Source organism: Ovis canadensis, chromosome 6 (genome assembly GCF_042477335.2).
Source record: "Ovis canadensis isolate MfBH-ARS-UI-01 breed Bighorn chromosome 6, ARS-UI_OviCan_v2, whole genome shotgun sequence".
NCBI lineage: Eukaryota > Metazoa > Chordata > Mammalia > Artiodactyla > Bovidae > Ovis > Ovis canadensis.
Window position 1 is genome coordinate 35,612,099 of NC_091250.1, and position 15,185 is coordinate 35,627,283.

Genomic DNA, 15,185 nt, shown 5'->3' on the forward strand with positions numbered 1-15,185 from the left:
TATAACCATGAGAGCAAAATCAGGGAGGATGAAGAAGAGAGAAGAAAAAACGTACATTGACCTTGTAAGAGATGAAGAGGATAACTCCAGGCATATCTCAGGAAGCGGTTTCAGTAAACATGTGGATAGACAATGATGATAAGATAAAGAGGGTGTTTTTATGGGAAGACAACAAGTTTAATTTTAGAAGTATTGACTTTGAGTCACCCATAGTATATTAAAGTGAAGAGCCCTTTATGGAATTGCAATATGAGTCTGGGATTCAGGAAATAGAAGATCCTGGTAGCTCTGCCAGTAATCCTCCTGCAATGCAGGAGACCCTGGTTTGATTCTTGGGTTGGACAGATCCCCTGGAGAAGGGATAGGCTATCCACTCCAGTATTCTTGGGCTTCCCTTGTGGCTCAGTTGGCAAAGAATCTGTCTGCAATGCGGAAGACCTGGGTTCAATCCCTGGGTTGGGAAGATCCCCTGGAGGAGGGCATGGCAACCCACTCCAGTACTCTTGCCTGGAGAATCCATGGACAGAGGAGCCTGGCAGGCTACAGTCCATGGCGTTGCAGAGTTGGATATGACTGAGCAACTTAGCACGCACACATCTTATTTGAGCTGGTAAGGTTTTGTTCTTTAATTTTGTGTTTAGATAAGAGGATGGGTGGTCTGTAAACTCACTGTGATAATCACTTCTTGATGTATGTAAATGAAATCATTATGCAATACACCTTAAACCTATACAGTGCAATATATCAATTATATCTCAATGAAACAGGAAGGAAAAATTCTCAAGCATAAACTGCGATCTAAGATCTATCCCAAAAGGCAGTTCTCCAGTTCTGAGTAAAACCTGATTGTCAGGACAGAGCATTCAGAGTACAGAGACGGGAGTAGGACTGCTCCGAGGATGGAGTATGACCCCCTTCCAGAAAATAAGTTCTGAGATCTGAGCAAGATAATACAGGCCTCTGAATGTCACTTCCTGGGTGAGTGAATATGCCATCCCCAGATGAAAAAGCTTTCCTGGCAGCTTGCACCAGACTGACTGGGAGAATTTCTCGTGGTCTGCTGTCCTCCCTGGATAGGAGCCCAGCCACTGGGACTAAACAAGGCTGCAGTTCAGCCAGCCCAAATGCCAGGTGTATATGTTTTATTCCTTTTATTCTGAGCCTCCTCTGTTCTCCAGGGGAAGGCAAAATGAGGAGGGAGGCGAGAAGGAAGAGGTTGGAGAGTAAATGCAGCTTACAGAAGCCACTATCCTTTGCCTTTCGTCTCATTCAGTTCCTGCCTCGCCTGGGGATAACACTGACTGCTGAGAGATACTCCAGGGATGCTAGTTAGGGTTATGAAATCCAAACCCAAGTGCCAGGTGGAACGTGCAGCCACAGGATTCAAACAAGCATGTCTCTTGAGTATCAATTGTATAAAGATATTTGAAGGAAAAAAAAATTATTTTCATGTGAAAGGATAGCATGGAAAATTTACTTGAATTCTTAAGATAAAATGAGATTTCAAATTATTTCATGCCTGTGGCTGTGGCTTCAGGTTGGAACTCCACATTCCCTGGGGCTCATGAAATTTCTCTTCTGATGTTAGCAATTATTCGGTTAAAAATTTTCAGAAGTGCTGCTGCTGCTGCTGAGTCACTTCAGTTGTGTCCGACTCTGTGAGACCCCATAGACAGCAGCCCAGCAGGCTCCCCTGACCCTGGGATTCTCCAGGCAAGAACACTGGAGTGAGTTGCCATTTCCTTCTCCAATGCATGAAAGTGAAAGAGAAGTCGTGTCCGACTCTTCGCGACCCCATGGACTGCAGCCCACCAGGCTCCTCCGTCCATGGGATTTTCCAGGCAAGAGTGCTACTGTATGATAAATTCAGAAAAATGTGTTCATTGGATTTGACATTTCTGAGGTCTCTGGTGATGTGGTAACAGCAATTTTAGAGAAGTGGTTTTAGGAGGGGACAGGGTAAGACCAGTAAGAGGTTGATAGACCATAAAAGGAAAAAAAGAAAAAGGAAGGGAGCCAGAGCAGATGGTGGGGTCCTGTCCCATGATCACAGTGCATCCAGTGCCAGGGAGGACAATGTCGTAATTGTGCTGGGGTCTCTCAAAGGAAAGGCTATTCCATCACTGACAGTGTAACAGATGGGCAGGATAAACTGGGGAGCAATAGTAGGCAATAGTGATGGACAGTATGTAGTATGTAATAAGACCTATATTAGGAAGAGCTAGGGCTCCCTTATAACTGTGTCTAGAATTAGTGATGCTATTTGGAGAAACTCAGGCTCTTAGCTTTTTCATCTGAACAGTGAGATGGCTGGATTGGAATTGGGCTTCCCTGGTGACTCAGATGGTAAAGAATCTGCCTGGAAGGCAGGAGACCTGGTTTCGATCTCTGGATTGGGAAGACCCTACGAAGGGAATGGCAACCCACGCTAGTATTCTTGCCTGGAGAATCCAGGTATCTTGCCTGGATACCTTAACTCCATGTTGGGATTTTTATAACAACTCACACATTAAGGAAACATTGGTTCTCTGAGAGTTGAAAGCTAAAACATTTCTGCTGCCTAGGTCGGGAAAAGGTACAATAACTTTCCCTCCTCAGGTGTGATAATGCTAAGGACCCCATTCTTAGACCACCTTGGTAAATACCTTTTTGAGAATGCTTGCCTCTGCTAGTTTCTCTTCACCACCTACCAGCTTTGGAAAATGACACAGGAGGACTTGGTAACAACAAGAGCAATGACAATTACTGTATTCCCTCAGTGTACCAACTGGCATCCTGGATACTGAGCACTGTCTCCGCCATTCATTTCATTCATTCACCAAGTACTTATTGAGGACACAATTCTAGGTGCTGGTAATACAACAATAACAAAACAGACAGGAATCCACCCCCCCTACCTGGGACTTGGGTCCTAGACAGGTGCACACTCTGTCTCTCCCCTCTGCCACCAAGGTCTGGCCATCCCCATTGGAAAAAATGAACCAGTGAACCTGCTTTCTGTTGCCAGTTGCTTATCTATTCTCTCATCTTCCAAACTTTTATTGTTTGGACCACAAATGCACCAAGTTAAAAATACTAACCTTTTCCCCAGTCTCTGGTGGTGCAGGTGGTTAAGTCTGTGTGTGTGTGTGTGTGTGTGTGTGTGTGTGTGTGTGAGAGAGAGAGAGAGAGAGAGAGAGAGAGAGAGAGAGAGAGAGAGAAGGAGGGAGGGAGGGAGGGAGACAGACAGAGATGGAATAATGTGTGTGCAAAATGAGATCATGAAGTATAGGATAAGTCACTGGGAAAGCTTTCTATTTCCCCCAAGTGAAAAAAGCCAGAACAGGAGATGGTTTTGCTCTTTTTACCTGCAGGAAGCATGCTTGGCAGTGGAGTAACCATCTTGAGGCCATGAAGCCAAATACCACAAGTTAAGTACTGGGAAGGAAAAAGCTGGAAGTAGCCAGCAAGTAGCTGTCTCTGTTCTAGGCTATTGAGTTATGGATTTCTTGTTATGTGAGGGAAAAAGCTAAGTCCTTTTGGTGAAGTTTCTATTCCAGGCAGGCAAGGGTGGTTCTCACTGATCAAGCGACTTGCCCCAACATGGAGGCAGCAGTGATGGAGCCAGCGTCAGGGCACCGATCTGGCTACATTCTTGCCAGGCTCTTGTGCCCCTCAAGTGTGGCATCTCTGCTAACAGCTTTTCCTTCTGGCTTCCTAACAGTTGGGAGAGTGTTCAGGGACTCACAGCACTCTTACACTCACAGAAGTTTGGGACTTCTGCGTGTATTCTGTACAATATCTGACTTCCCACTACCCCTTTCAAGGCTAACAGCACAACTCAGCCACCGACCCCCAGGAGCCAGCTCCACATTGTAGAACTTCACTTTCTCCTCAGGGAACAGAACTACAGAACTTATTACTAAGCCCTCCCGGTTTTCTTTTTATTATGAGAAATAAGTCCTGGTAGACCTGGGGCCCACCCTGACCTCGCTCAGGAGACCAGAGGTCCAACTTTTGCATTGTATCCTGGTGACTGCCTCCTGCTGATTTTTCCTTTCCTCTGTGGATTTGTGTGTACTTGACCTTGAACCACCCCTCTCCACCTTTCTTTCTGTCCTGCTTTCTGAAGCTGACAGCTTTCTTGTTACCGACAGTATTTGGAATAAAACGCCCTGACCTTTCACTGCTGTGTCTGGGTCTCTGTCCACCTGCTGGCCTCACATATCCCACTGAGCAGGGGTGAAGCTCCCAAACCTGCCCTCACTGATCAGGATGAACAAGGCCAGGCCTTTCCATGTTCTGAGTAACACACACACACACACACACACACACACACACACATGTGCATGCGATATAATAGTACCAGAACAGTGATTCAGGTGAACTACTTTGTGGCATCTCCCACACAGCATCATTGTCAATGACTAATCTCTTTTCACAGAATCACTGTTAAGGGCACAGATTCCTGCTTCAGGGACATACAAGAGACACAGCTTTAGGAGAACAAAGGACTGCCACAGAGTAACAGTGCTTCACCCACTCCATCTTCAAAGAACAGAAAGCTCTATACCGTATTTGTCTCCGAGGATAAACTCACCCTGAGGAAAAAGCATGTGAGAAACTGTGATTCCTATACCACAAGCTTCTGTCAGCTCTGGTTCTCTTTACCCTGCGTGTGAAGTAAGCAGAGAAAGTAACCAACCTCACACATGTTCAGAACTCAGTCTTTTAAAAATACTTTGAAACATTACAACATTGTTGAAAATTTGTAGAAGAGGACATAGCCCTGTTTTGGTTCTCTGTCACTACGTAACAAACCACCCTAAAATTTAGCATCTTAAGACCAGCGACCATTTGATCTCTTCTCCTGATTCTGTGGGTTGGCAGGTATCAGCTCAGTGGTTCTGCTTTACTTGAGGTTTGCTGGGGCTGCAGTCATTCAGAGGCTTAACTGGCTGGCTGGTCCAAGATGGCTCATTCCCAAGCCTGGGTGCCTTGGCAGGGAGGCTGGGACAGTGGGACCACTTTCTCACTAGGATAGTCTCAGCTCTAATCTTTCTCCGTGTGATATTCCCCTGGGGTGGCTGGATTTCTTAAATGGCAGGCTCCCCAAATCAACAAAATGTAGAAACGTCTAGCTTTCTCAAGGCTATGCCAGCCTTAAGACTTCGGCACAGGGTCTCTTCCTATGCATTGTATTAGCTGATGACTCTCAGGACCATCTAGAGTCGTTATGGGACCAGACTGCATGGCAGTGTGAATACCAGAAGGCACAGTTCCTTGAGGACCACTACTGTAATTGCTGCTCACTTTCAAATGTGGAAATGATACTCGGTATCTCAAATCATCCTCCATAGGAGGAAACACGTTGCCAAAGTATCAATAGATAGGTAAATTATCAAGATGCACAGATATTGGGAACACCTGGAAACCACACACGCCCAGGAATCTTTCATTGAAAAACATGATCAGGATCTCTAAAAAGTTCACATTTTGTATATAAGAAATCAAGCTTTGTGAATAGGTGGGTATGTTTAATATTCTCAGGGTCGTAACAAGTTAGTAACATCGTGCATTGGCTACTGATGAAGGATGGGCACTGGTTATCATCATATACATTATTTTATTTAATCTTCATAAACACTCTGTGGGATAGGTATTATTGCCTCAAATTTAGTTCAGTGGGGCTTTGTGATTCGCCTGCAAGCCCACATCTAGCAACCGCTGAGCCTGGATATAAACTAAATCAACCTGAGATTGCAGCCTGTGTGTTCTCCAACTCTGCACTATCACTTTACTTGTTGGGTCCTCATTCACTATTCATTTGTTACAAAATGATCTTTAAGCGGAAACAAGAGTCACTTCTCACACTCCCTTTCCTAAACATTTCAAACCCATTTCCTATCTAGGCAGGTTGCCTAAGTCAAGATTTTAAAATCCAGTTTCTATCTTGGCATGATAGTCCAGACAATTTCCCAGAGTTCTCGGATCTACAAACATGTGCTTTGCTGTGCTTAAACTTGAACCTCATCCAAATCCCAAGTTTGTTTTTGTTTTTTTTTTTTTAATTGAGTAAAGCTCTCCTGGCTTATCTATGTATCAGGAAAGTTTCTCCTTTGGCACTAGAACTGTGAATCACAGACCATTTCGTGCGATCTAAGGACAAAGAAATGGAAAGGCTGTGCTTTAGGAAGCATGATTTTGGAAAATATCACCCCAAATCGGTTTACCTTTTGGAATGCAAGATGAAAGATTTAGTGATGGAAAGTGGCAGTGAACTCCATTGATATGGTGACTTGTTCTCCTTATCACTGTGCTCCAGTCACATCGAACTGCTGTCCTTTATAGGAACTTCCCATACTCTTCTGCCTTCTGCCTCTGTGCTATGTCATTTGAGAAGTCCTTTGCTCAAATCTCCATCTTTGTAAATTCAAGTCCTCGCTTAAAAGCCACCTTTCAAATCAAGTTTTTCTTTATTATCTGAGCTGAATTAGTTAATTTCTTCTCTATATCTTAGCTGTATCTTCTTTGTATTAGTTAGCCATTGATGCAGGAAATCACCCCCCTTCCCCACCCCAAGAAAATTTTAAAGGCTTAAAACAACACCATTTATCTGCTAATGATTCTCCAGGTTGATGATATGAGTAGAGCTCAGCTGGGATGGCCTGTTTCCCTGTAGTGTTAATGGGATTTATTGATACGTTTGCAGTCTGTAGCATGAAGTCAGCTGGCCAAGGAGGGCCTGACTCACATGTTCAAGGCCTTGACTGTGTTGACTGGCCTGACTGGGTTGCTTTAAACTTCTCTCTCCCTGAGCAGACAGTGACTGTCACAAGGCCATTGTAGAATATTACTTTTGTTGGTCAAAGAAAGTCATGAAGCCAGGCCAGATATAAAGGGTAGGGAAATTAAAATCATGCCTCCAACTCTTTCAGCTATGGTCTTACTGGTTTATTTTTTATTTTCATAAATTTTATATAATCTTCCTCATATTGCAATTTCTCCTTAGTAAACGTGAAATTGTGAACAACTTCAATTGGGTTTTCTCTGCAAACCATTATATTTTAAGCATTTTGAATTAATTTTATGTTTTATAGGAAAGTTGCAAAAATAGTACCAGTAGTTTTCAAATATCCCTCACTCATTTTCCCCAATATTCCATCAACACAGTACAATTTTCAGTAATAGGAAATGACATTTGCTCTAATACTGTTAACTAAAGACTTTACTTGGAATTTTGACACTAATGGTATTTTCCCATTCTAGTCTATACAGGCTCCCACTTGCATTTTTTTGTTACTCCTCCCTCATCTTCTGCAGTCTTCAAGAGCTCCTTCACAGCCTACAGTGTCTTTAATGACTTTGGCATTTTACAACCATATTAATCAGTTACTTTCAGTGTCTTTCATTTGAATTTGCTATTGTCTAATGTTTTCTAATGATCGGACCTGACTGCACATCTTTCTGGACAAAAGTACCGCAGATATGATGCGGTGCCCTGTGTCACGGCATTCATGAGATGAATGTGTGTTATTTCCTGCTACTGTTGACCTTGATCACTCGCTTGGTTAAGATACTCGTTGCCTTGTTTCTCAAGGAAAAGTTACCTTCTTTTCCTTTGAAGTTAATACTTATGTTGGAGACACTTTGAAACTATGAAAATATATTTCTCCTCAAACTTTCACTCAATAAATATGGCATCACTCAGCAGCATCTTCTATAATAATTATGACTATGACTATAGTTTTGACCTAATGGAGATTTAAAATTTTCCTCTTTCCTTTATATTTACTTGTTGAAATTTAAGTAAGGAAGAGCTTTCCTTTCTCCTCATTTATTCGTATCAGTGTGGACTCTGTTTTATTCTATGGTTAAAATCTAATGCTAGCATTATTTATTTGGCTGCTCAAATATATAAACCATAATATTTTTAATTGTGAAAATACTTCCCTCCTAACACAGAGGCACCTCATAAGCTCAGAGAAAATTCTACTAAATGTAAGATATTAAAATTCAGATTATATATCTCTCTATATTAAAATATATAAATATTTGAGCTTAAATATTTTCAAAGTTCTTGTCTTCTTGCTTCCATTTTCTCTTCTCTCTTTTTGCAAAGTGAAACTCATTAAACAAGTTGTTTCTCTCTGTGATTTTGAAATATTTTTCTAGATATTGTGAAATCTGGTATAGGGTACATAACTTTATCCTACTAAATAGAAGTTCTGCCAAAGCCTCTTTTCATAATTCAAGTCTTCCAAAATACAATTACAAAGTTTCACAATTAAATCTGTTATACAATATGATCTCTCATTGTTATCTTTCAGTTAATTCCTTGTTTCCCTAGGGATAAATTTTGTTTTCAGTAATTGCAATCGTGAAGACTAACAAACTGAAGTTACTTTTTCCATCTGTTTGTTAAATATCTTAACTAAAGACTTCTAGCTGATTTTGAACAAATATGCAATTTCTAAAAGCCAGTTAGTGACCAACCAACACCAAAAAAAGTGTGCATATTGTCTGAATATTATATATAGTTCACTTCAATTTTATATACATAAAACTGCATATGAACTTTAACTCCAGTTACCATTTCAATTAATAGAATATCACAGGTATATTACATATGCACTACAATACTTCTGGTCCATAGATTTCTTACTTTAGTAAAAAGCATTATTTTACTGTGATGCTCCACCAAAATATGTATTCATATGATAATCTGCATTAACACATTGCATTTTCTGAATTAAAGTCAACAGTAGCATTTATAATATGGTCAGAAAATTCACCTTTGACACAAATGGCCTCCACTTCCTACACGTATTTCATTTGCATCTAATCTTTAATTCTCTACGTGTCCCTCTAAACCCACTGACTGTCATTCTAGGGGCTTCATGCCTCCCACTAGTCATGGCATAGGGCATAAGCCACCCAGTGTGGGTCATGACCCCTCTTGCTGCTCTACCCAGTGGCTGCAGAGCTTATGGCATCAAGTACATCTCCTGCCCCCACCAGAACAGGAAGCAGTTAGCTCTTGCTAGCTGTTCATTTCCAAAAGGCTTCATTTTATCAGTCAATTCCCTGCGTGCTGTACTTCAAAGGAAGATATAAGTATCCTTGAGACTAGAAAAGGTTGGGAAAAGGGCGACGGGCTCTCTTTCAGAGTTTACCACATGAGAACTCTTTCAAATGCACCTGACTCTGCTAAGAGAAGCCATTTCAGAAATTAAAGCTTGATGAAGAGGTCTTACCAAATCTCTGTGGTGCAACTATAAATAACGATCATCCTTAAAAAATGAGGAAGTCCAGGACAAATGCTAAACTGGACTGGATGCTTGAACAAGTCAAAACCAAGATGTTCTAGACAAATCAGAATATAAGACTCTTTACACCTGGAACTGTTTTTGATTCCAGCAAATACAACCAACCCCTACATTTTGTTTGTACTTTTTCCACATTTCTCTTGAATCTGACTCCTATTTTCTATTCTCAGTGTATCCACGTTAGCCTAGCTGCTTCTTACCACGTGGCTAAATTATCTACGACTTGTTTATTTGGTCCAGGACTCATTTTCTCTTTCTATCCATTCTGTTCATACCTGCCATAGTTTCTTTTCTCCAGAAACTTTTGTGTCTCATCACATCCTTGCTGAAAAATCTTTTAATGGCTCCTTATTACCTGCAGAGTAAATCCCAAACTTTGATTCCAGGAACAGCTGGTCCCTGTTCTACACTTAACAGATTCATTTCTCACTTCTCCCTTACGTGAATCCTTCGCTCCAGCCCGGCTTGGTCACTCACCATTTCCTAAACACACTTGGCATTTGCTGTCCATGGTTTTGTTCACACTATTATTTCCACTCAGTCTTCTCAACATGGACCTCACTTGCTGAAATCTGACTTAATACTTTAAGCCCAAGCAACATTTTCAAGAATTCTCTGATTCCCCATATAAATGTATTCTCTTTGTGGCCTCAGGTTCTGCAGTATATAATGGGGACATTTAATCACAAGAAATGACAATTAAAAACTGTCTGTGGGAGAATATTTTTAAGCGGGCTGGCCTTTTGACATGTAAAACACTACAAATGGCCCAGGTTGTTTCACCTTTGTATAAGATCAGTCTTGCTTATTAAATTTTGGATCTTCCTTAAATATGAAACAAAATCAATTTCATGCCATTTTTCCACTGTGTGTGTGCATGCTAAGTCTCTTCAGTCGTGCCCAACTCTTTGAGATCCTATTGACTGTAGCCCACCAGACTTCTCTGTCCATGGGATTCTCCAGGCAAGAATATTGGAGTGGGTTAGCCTTTTCCTCCTCTGAGGGATTTTCCGGACCCAGGGATCAAACCTGCATCTCCTGCAGCTCCGGCATTGCAGGCAGATTCTTTTACCGCTGAGCTACCTGGGAAGCCCCATTAACAAAGACATAATGAGGGGAATAAAAATATAAGGTGTGAGTGTGTGTGTGTCTCAAAGGAAGGATGCATATCAAACTGATAATAATGGTTATTTAAGGGGATGCTCGTTGCGTTGGTGGGTTGAATTACACTGTCTACTCCCAAATTGTTTTAATATTTTGTAATGAGCATATATTGAATATTTTGTGTGAAACAGAAAAAAATGGTTACAGCACATTAAAAAAAAATTTGGCCTACATGGCACTGTGTCTGTGGTATCTTGGTTGTGGCAATCGCCTTCAAGTAGTTCACAACACAGTATTTCCTTGAAGCTCCTAAGAATCCTGGTGTATGCTACTGCTTAATAAATATTCATTAGGTGATTTGATACATAAATGCCCAATGAATGGAGAATATAGAGGGAACAAAAATTTGACCCAACACTTTTCCAGTGATTTCTCTGTATTTTTTTTTAAAAATCTTATCAGAATAAGAAAATTATCTACGACTGTGTGGGAGTAGAAACATATTTGAAAAGCAAACAATATAGAGAAAAAGGAAAAGCATGGAAAAGTAGTTGTTAAGTTTTAATGATCATCTAAACTCTCCTTGCAAATGTTACAGTCCCAGAATCAGTGGATTCCTAGTCATAAGATGAATGAGACATTGTGACTAAAATCAGTAAAGCTATTAAAGTATTTAAATGTTTAATTCTTTAAGAATCAAGTAACTGTTAGCCATAAAACTAAATAAGAGAACATCTGGAAGGCAAAGAGGTTGAAAGATTGGAAATTTAAAAAGCAAATGGTGTGCTTAGCGCTACTGAGGGACTTCAGCAAATAGATAGAAACCCATGTGAAAATAAATACAGAGTGTGTGGAATTACAATGAGCCCTAAGATGCGTTTAGCATTTATATATCTCCTGGGAAGCTTGGTGAGTCAGAAACATAAAACCAAAGCAATGGGAGGCTATTAAAATATTATCTTCTGTTGTATTGGAGAACTTGAGAAGAGAATAAACATACCGATTACTTGCATGGCTGGTTCTACGTCTGTCGTGGCCTCTTCCAACAATGACAGCAGCTTGGCTGATATCTGATGCACCGATTCGATGTTACTAAACAAGCTATCCACATCCAGCCGATCAACCTGAAGAAATGCAAACACTGAGCACCAGCTGATGGAGAGAGAGATGCACGCTATTTAAGACGTTTCCTCCTGCTAAACAGTAAGCATTTTATATGCCAGCCCATACTGCTTTCATCAGCTGCTTCTGTAAACATTATTTGGGATTCCTAGAGGAAATGTGCAGTTTTTCATGCAAGAGATTGGGATGTTGCATCTGTTGTTACCTTCCTCTTTTTCTTTATTTTGACTTAATTTTAATGAGTTGAGTATACATCTGCATAACCCCCTGTAAGAACCAGAGTGTGAAGATTTGGGCTCCATAGTTGGTGTTTTATTAATTGTCCTCTATGAGGGTACGTATGAGTACATATGAATTTAGAACATTTTACTGCTTATACAGCAGAAGTCAGACCTTACTCTAGGCAAGCGACTATTTTCAAAGTTGTTTTAAAACCACAGATGTTCTGAAAGTGATGACAAGTAGATGTGCTGAGTTGTTTCCTGCTTTCTTTCCTTAAAAGAAATGTGAATGGAAATCTTCACCAAATATGTTCTACTAATTAAAGATTCATCATATTTTATAAATTCATGCACACCTTCAAAAGTGCTTCCCAGGTGGCGCTAGTGGTAAAGAATCTGCCTGCCAATGCAGGAGATGCAGGTTTGATCCCTGGGTTCAGAAGATCCCCTGGAGAAAGAAATGACAACACACTCCAGTATTCTCGGCTGGAAATTTCTATGGACAGAGGAGCCAGCAGGCTACAGTCCTTGGGGTTGCAAAGAGAGGGACACAATTGAGTGACTAAGCACACACACACACACACACACACATCCTCAAAAACCAGTGTAATCAGTTCCAGATCTTATAGCTGGTGCTTATAATAATTTATTCATTCTTTTACTAAATAATTCCTGAAGTCCTTTTATGTACCAAGAATTGCAATGGAGGCCAATCTCTGTCACAGGCATTGGGTGATTAGTAAGGGATGGTCAATGATCCTAACCTATCCAGGAAGAGCATGATGACCTATGTGCCAGATTTTGCTGGATCCTACTCAAAATCTTTTTGTTGATTTTAAACCAGATCTCATTTTGTAATCAAACAGCATCTTGGTTCAGGCTCCACTGGGCTGCCACAGGGAAAAGGAGCAGATGTCTTTTATTCATGGTTTTTTTGTACATGAGAAATAGGTGGATAACTAAGTCATCAATAGTCAAGTCATGGAGAAGCTTAAAAGATGAAAAACAGAATTACTTGTCCAAAACAAGGTTGACAAAATTAGGGGTGAGAGACAGACAGCAAGTTCACAGACAGCAAGAGTCAAGAAATGAGGGGAAATTGGGAACAGGATATAGAATAAGAGACAGGCCTGGAAGAATCCTTGGAAATGAAGGCCAACAATTGCTGCTTCTCTTTCATGCTTTCAACATCAGTTTCTTCTGTGAGTTAAGAAGCAACAGTTAGAACTAGACATGGAACAACTGACTGTTTCAAAATTGGGAAAGGAGTACAACAAAGCTGTATATTGTCACCCCGCTTATTTAACTTACATGCAGAGTACATCGTGCAAAATGCCAGGGTGGATGAATCACAAACTGGAATCAAGATTGCTGGTAGAAATATCAATAACCTCAGATATGCAGATGATACCACTCTAATGGCAGAAAGTGAAGAGGAACTAAAGAGCCTCTGGATGAGGGTGAAAGAGGAGAGTGAAAACCCTGGCTCAAAACTCAACATTAAAAAAAAAAAATGAACATCATGGTATCTGGTCCTATCACTTCATGGCAAATATTAAAAGTGGAAATAGTGACAGATTTTATTTTATTGGGCTCCAAAATCATTGCAGACAGTGACCTGAGCCATGAGATTAAAAGATGTGTTCTCCTTGGAAGGAAAGCTATGACAAACCCAGACAGCATATTCAAAAGCAGAAATATCACTTTGCCAACAGAGGTCCGTATTGTCAAAGCTATGGTTTTTACAGTAGTCCTGTACAGATGTGAGTGCTGGATCATAAAGAAAGCTGAGTGCCAAAGAATTGATACTTTTAAGCTGTGATGTTGGAGAAGACTCTTGAGAGTCCTTTGGACAACAGAGAGATCAAACCAGTCAATCCTAAAAGAAATAAACCCTGAATATTCATTGGAAGGACTGATGCTGAAGCTCCGATACTTTGGTCACCTGATGCAAAAAGCTGACTCATTGGAAAAGACTCTGATGCTGGGAAAGATTGAGGGCAGGAGGAGGAGGGGGTGACAGATGATGAGATGGCTAGGTGGCATCACCAACACAGTGGATGTGAATTTGGGCAAACTCTAGGAGATAGTGGAGGACAGGAAAGCCTGGCATGCTGCAGTCCATGGAGTTACAAAGAGTAGGACACGACTTAGCGACTGAAGAACAGTTTCTTCAGCTGTGCTGCGTCTATTTAGGAGTCAGGGAGGAGGCGGGCTGCTCATTTTTTATCCCATCTTTTTTGGACATTGATCCCATTCTTGAAACCTTGCTCCACAACTGGACATGGATATTAGTTTGATCAGGATGAAAGTGAAAGCCACTCAGTCCTGTATGACTCTTTGTGACCCCATGGACTACACAGTCCATGAAATTCTCCATGGACTTTCACGGAGTCCATGAAATACTGGAGTGAGTAGTAGCCTTTCCCTTCTCCAGGGGATCTTCCCAATCCAGGTTGCAGGTGGATTCTTTACCAGCTGAGCTACTAGGGAAGCCCAAGTTGATCAGGATGTTGTGTTATTAAACATGAAAGCAATACTACGTATTGCACCTTGCTTAAAATTTGGTGACTATGTCAGTTGCCTCCTATGGAATATATTTTGGCTGGATATATGGATTTCAACCATCTTGGGAAATTCCTTACCTTACTATCATTAGTCTGGTCCCCAAGAAAACTACAGGATAGGGCACACATGGCCCTAATATCTATGGGTTTTCAAGACTTTATTTTATATTAGTAAGTATGTTTAGTATCATACAAAATATCTAAAAGGCAGATAACAATCATATGACTTTTTGTTAATCATAATTTTAAATGACACATGTCTCTTGAGTACACATATCAATTGAGTAATGTATTGAGCATTAATTAAATCACAAAAGCATAACTTTGCATAGTGCAAAATATGTTTTACAAAAGTTCCATATGAGTCAATTTTTTCCAGATTGATTGATTCGAGATGTGCTAGTTTAACATTTTGTAAAATCATATTTTGAAATTAATCCTTCTAAAGTATCAAATTCCATCCCTAATTTACTTGTTTTATAAGGAGTTATTTCATGTAGTGTACCCTATTATCTGACCATAAAAAAGGCTGATGCTAAAGAATTGATGCTTTCAAATTGTGGTGCTGGAGAAGACTCTTGAGAATTCCTCGGACAGCAAGGAGATCAAACCAGTCAATCCTAAAGGAAATCAACCTTGACTATTCATTGGAAGGTCTGATGCTAAAACCAACATTCTAATCGTTTGGCTTTCTGATGTGAAGAGCTGACTCACTGGAAAAGACCCTGATGCTAGGAAAGATTGAAGGCAAGAGGAGAAGAAGGTGACAGAGGATGAGATGGTTGGATGGCATCACCGACTCATTGGACATGAGTTTGAGCAAGCTCCAGGAGTTGATGATGGACAGGGTGGCCTGGCGTGCT

At 40.7% G+C, this 15,185-nt stretch overlaps 1 protein-coding gene across 1 annotated transcript in view; it reads right to left on the reverse strand.

Annotated features, from left to right (window-relative positions):
- Positions 1-15,185, reverse strand: part of ARHGEF38 (Rho guanine nucleotide exchange factor 38) — a 148,125-nt gene that overhangs the window by 61,977 nt on the left and 70,963 nt on the right. Inside the window, exon 3 of the mRNA XM_070292438.1 lies at positions 11,413-11,536. Within this exon, the coding sequence (XP_070148539.1) occupies positions 11,413-11,536 (124 nt within the window). The remainder of the gene's footprint in view (positions 1-11,412; positions 11,537-15,185) is intronic.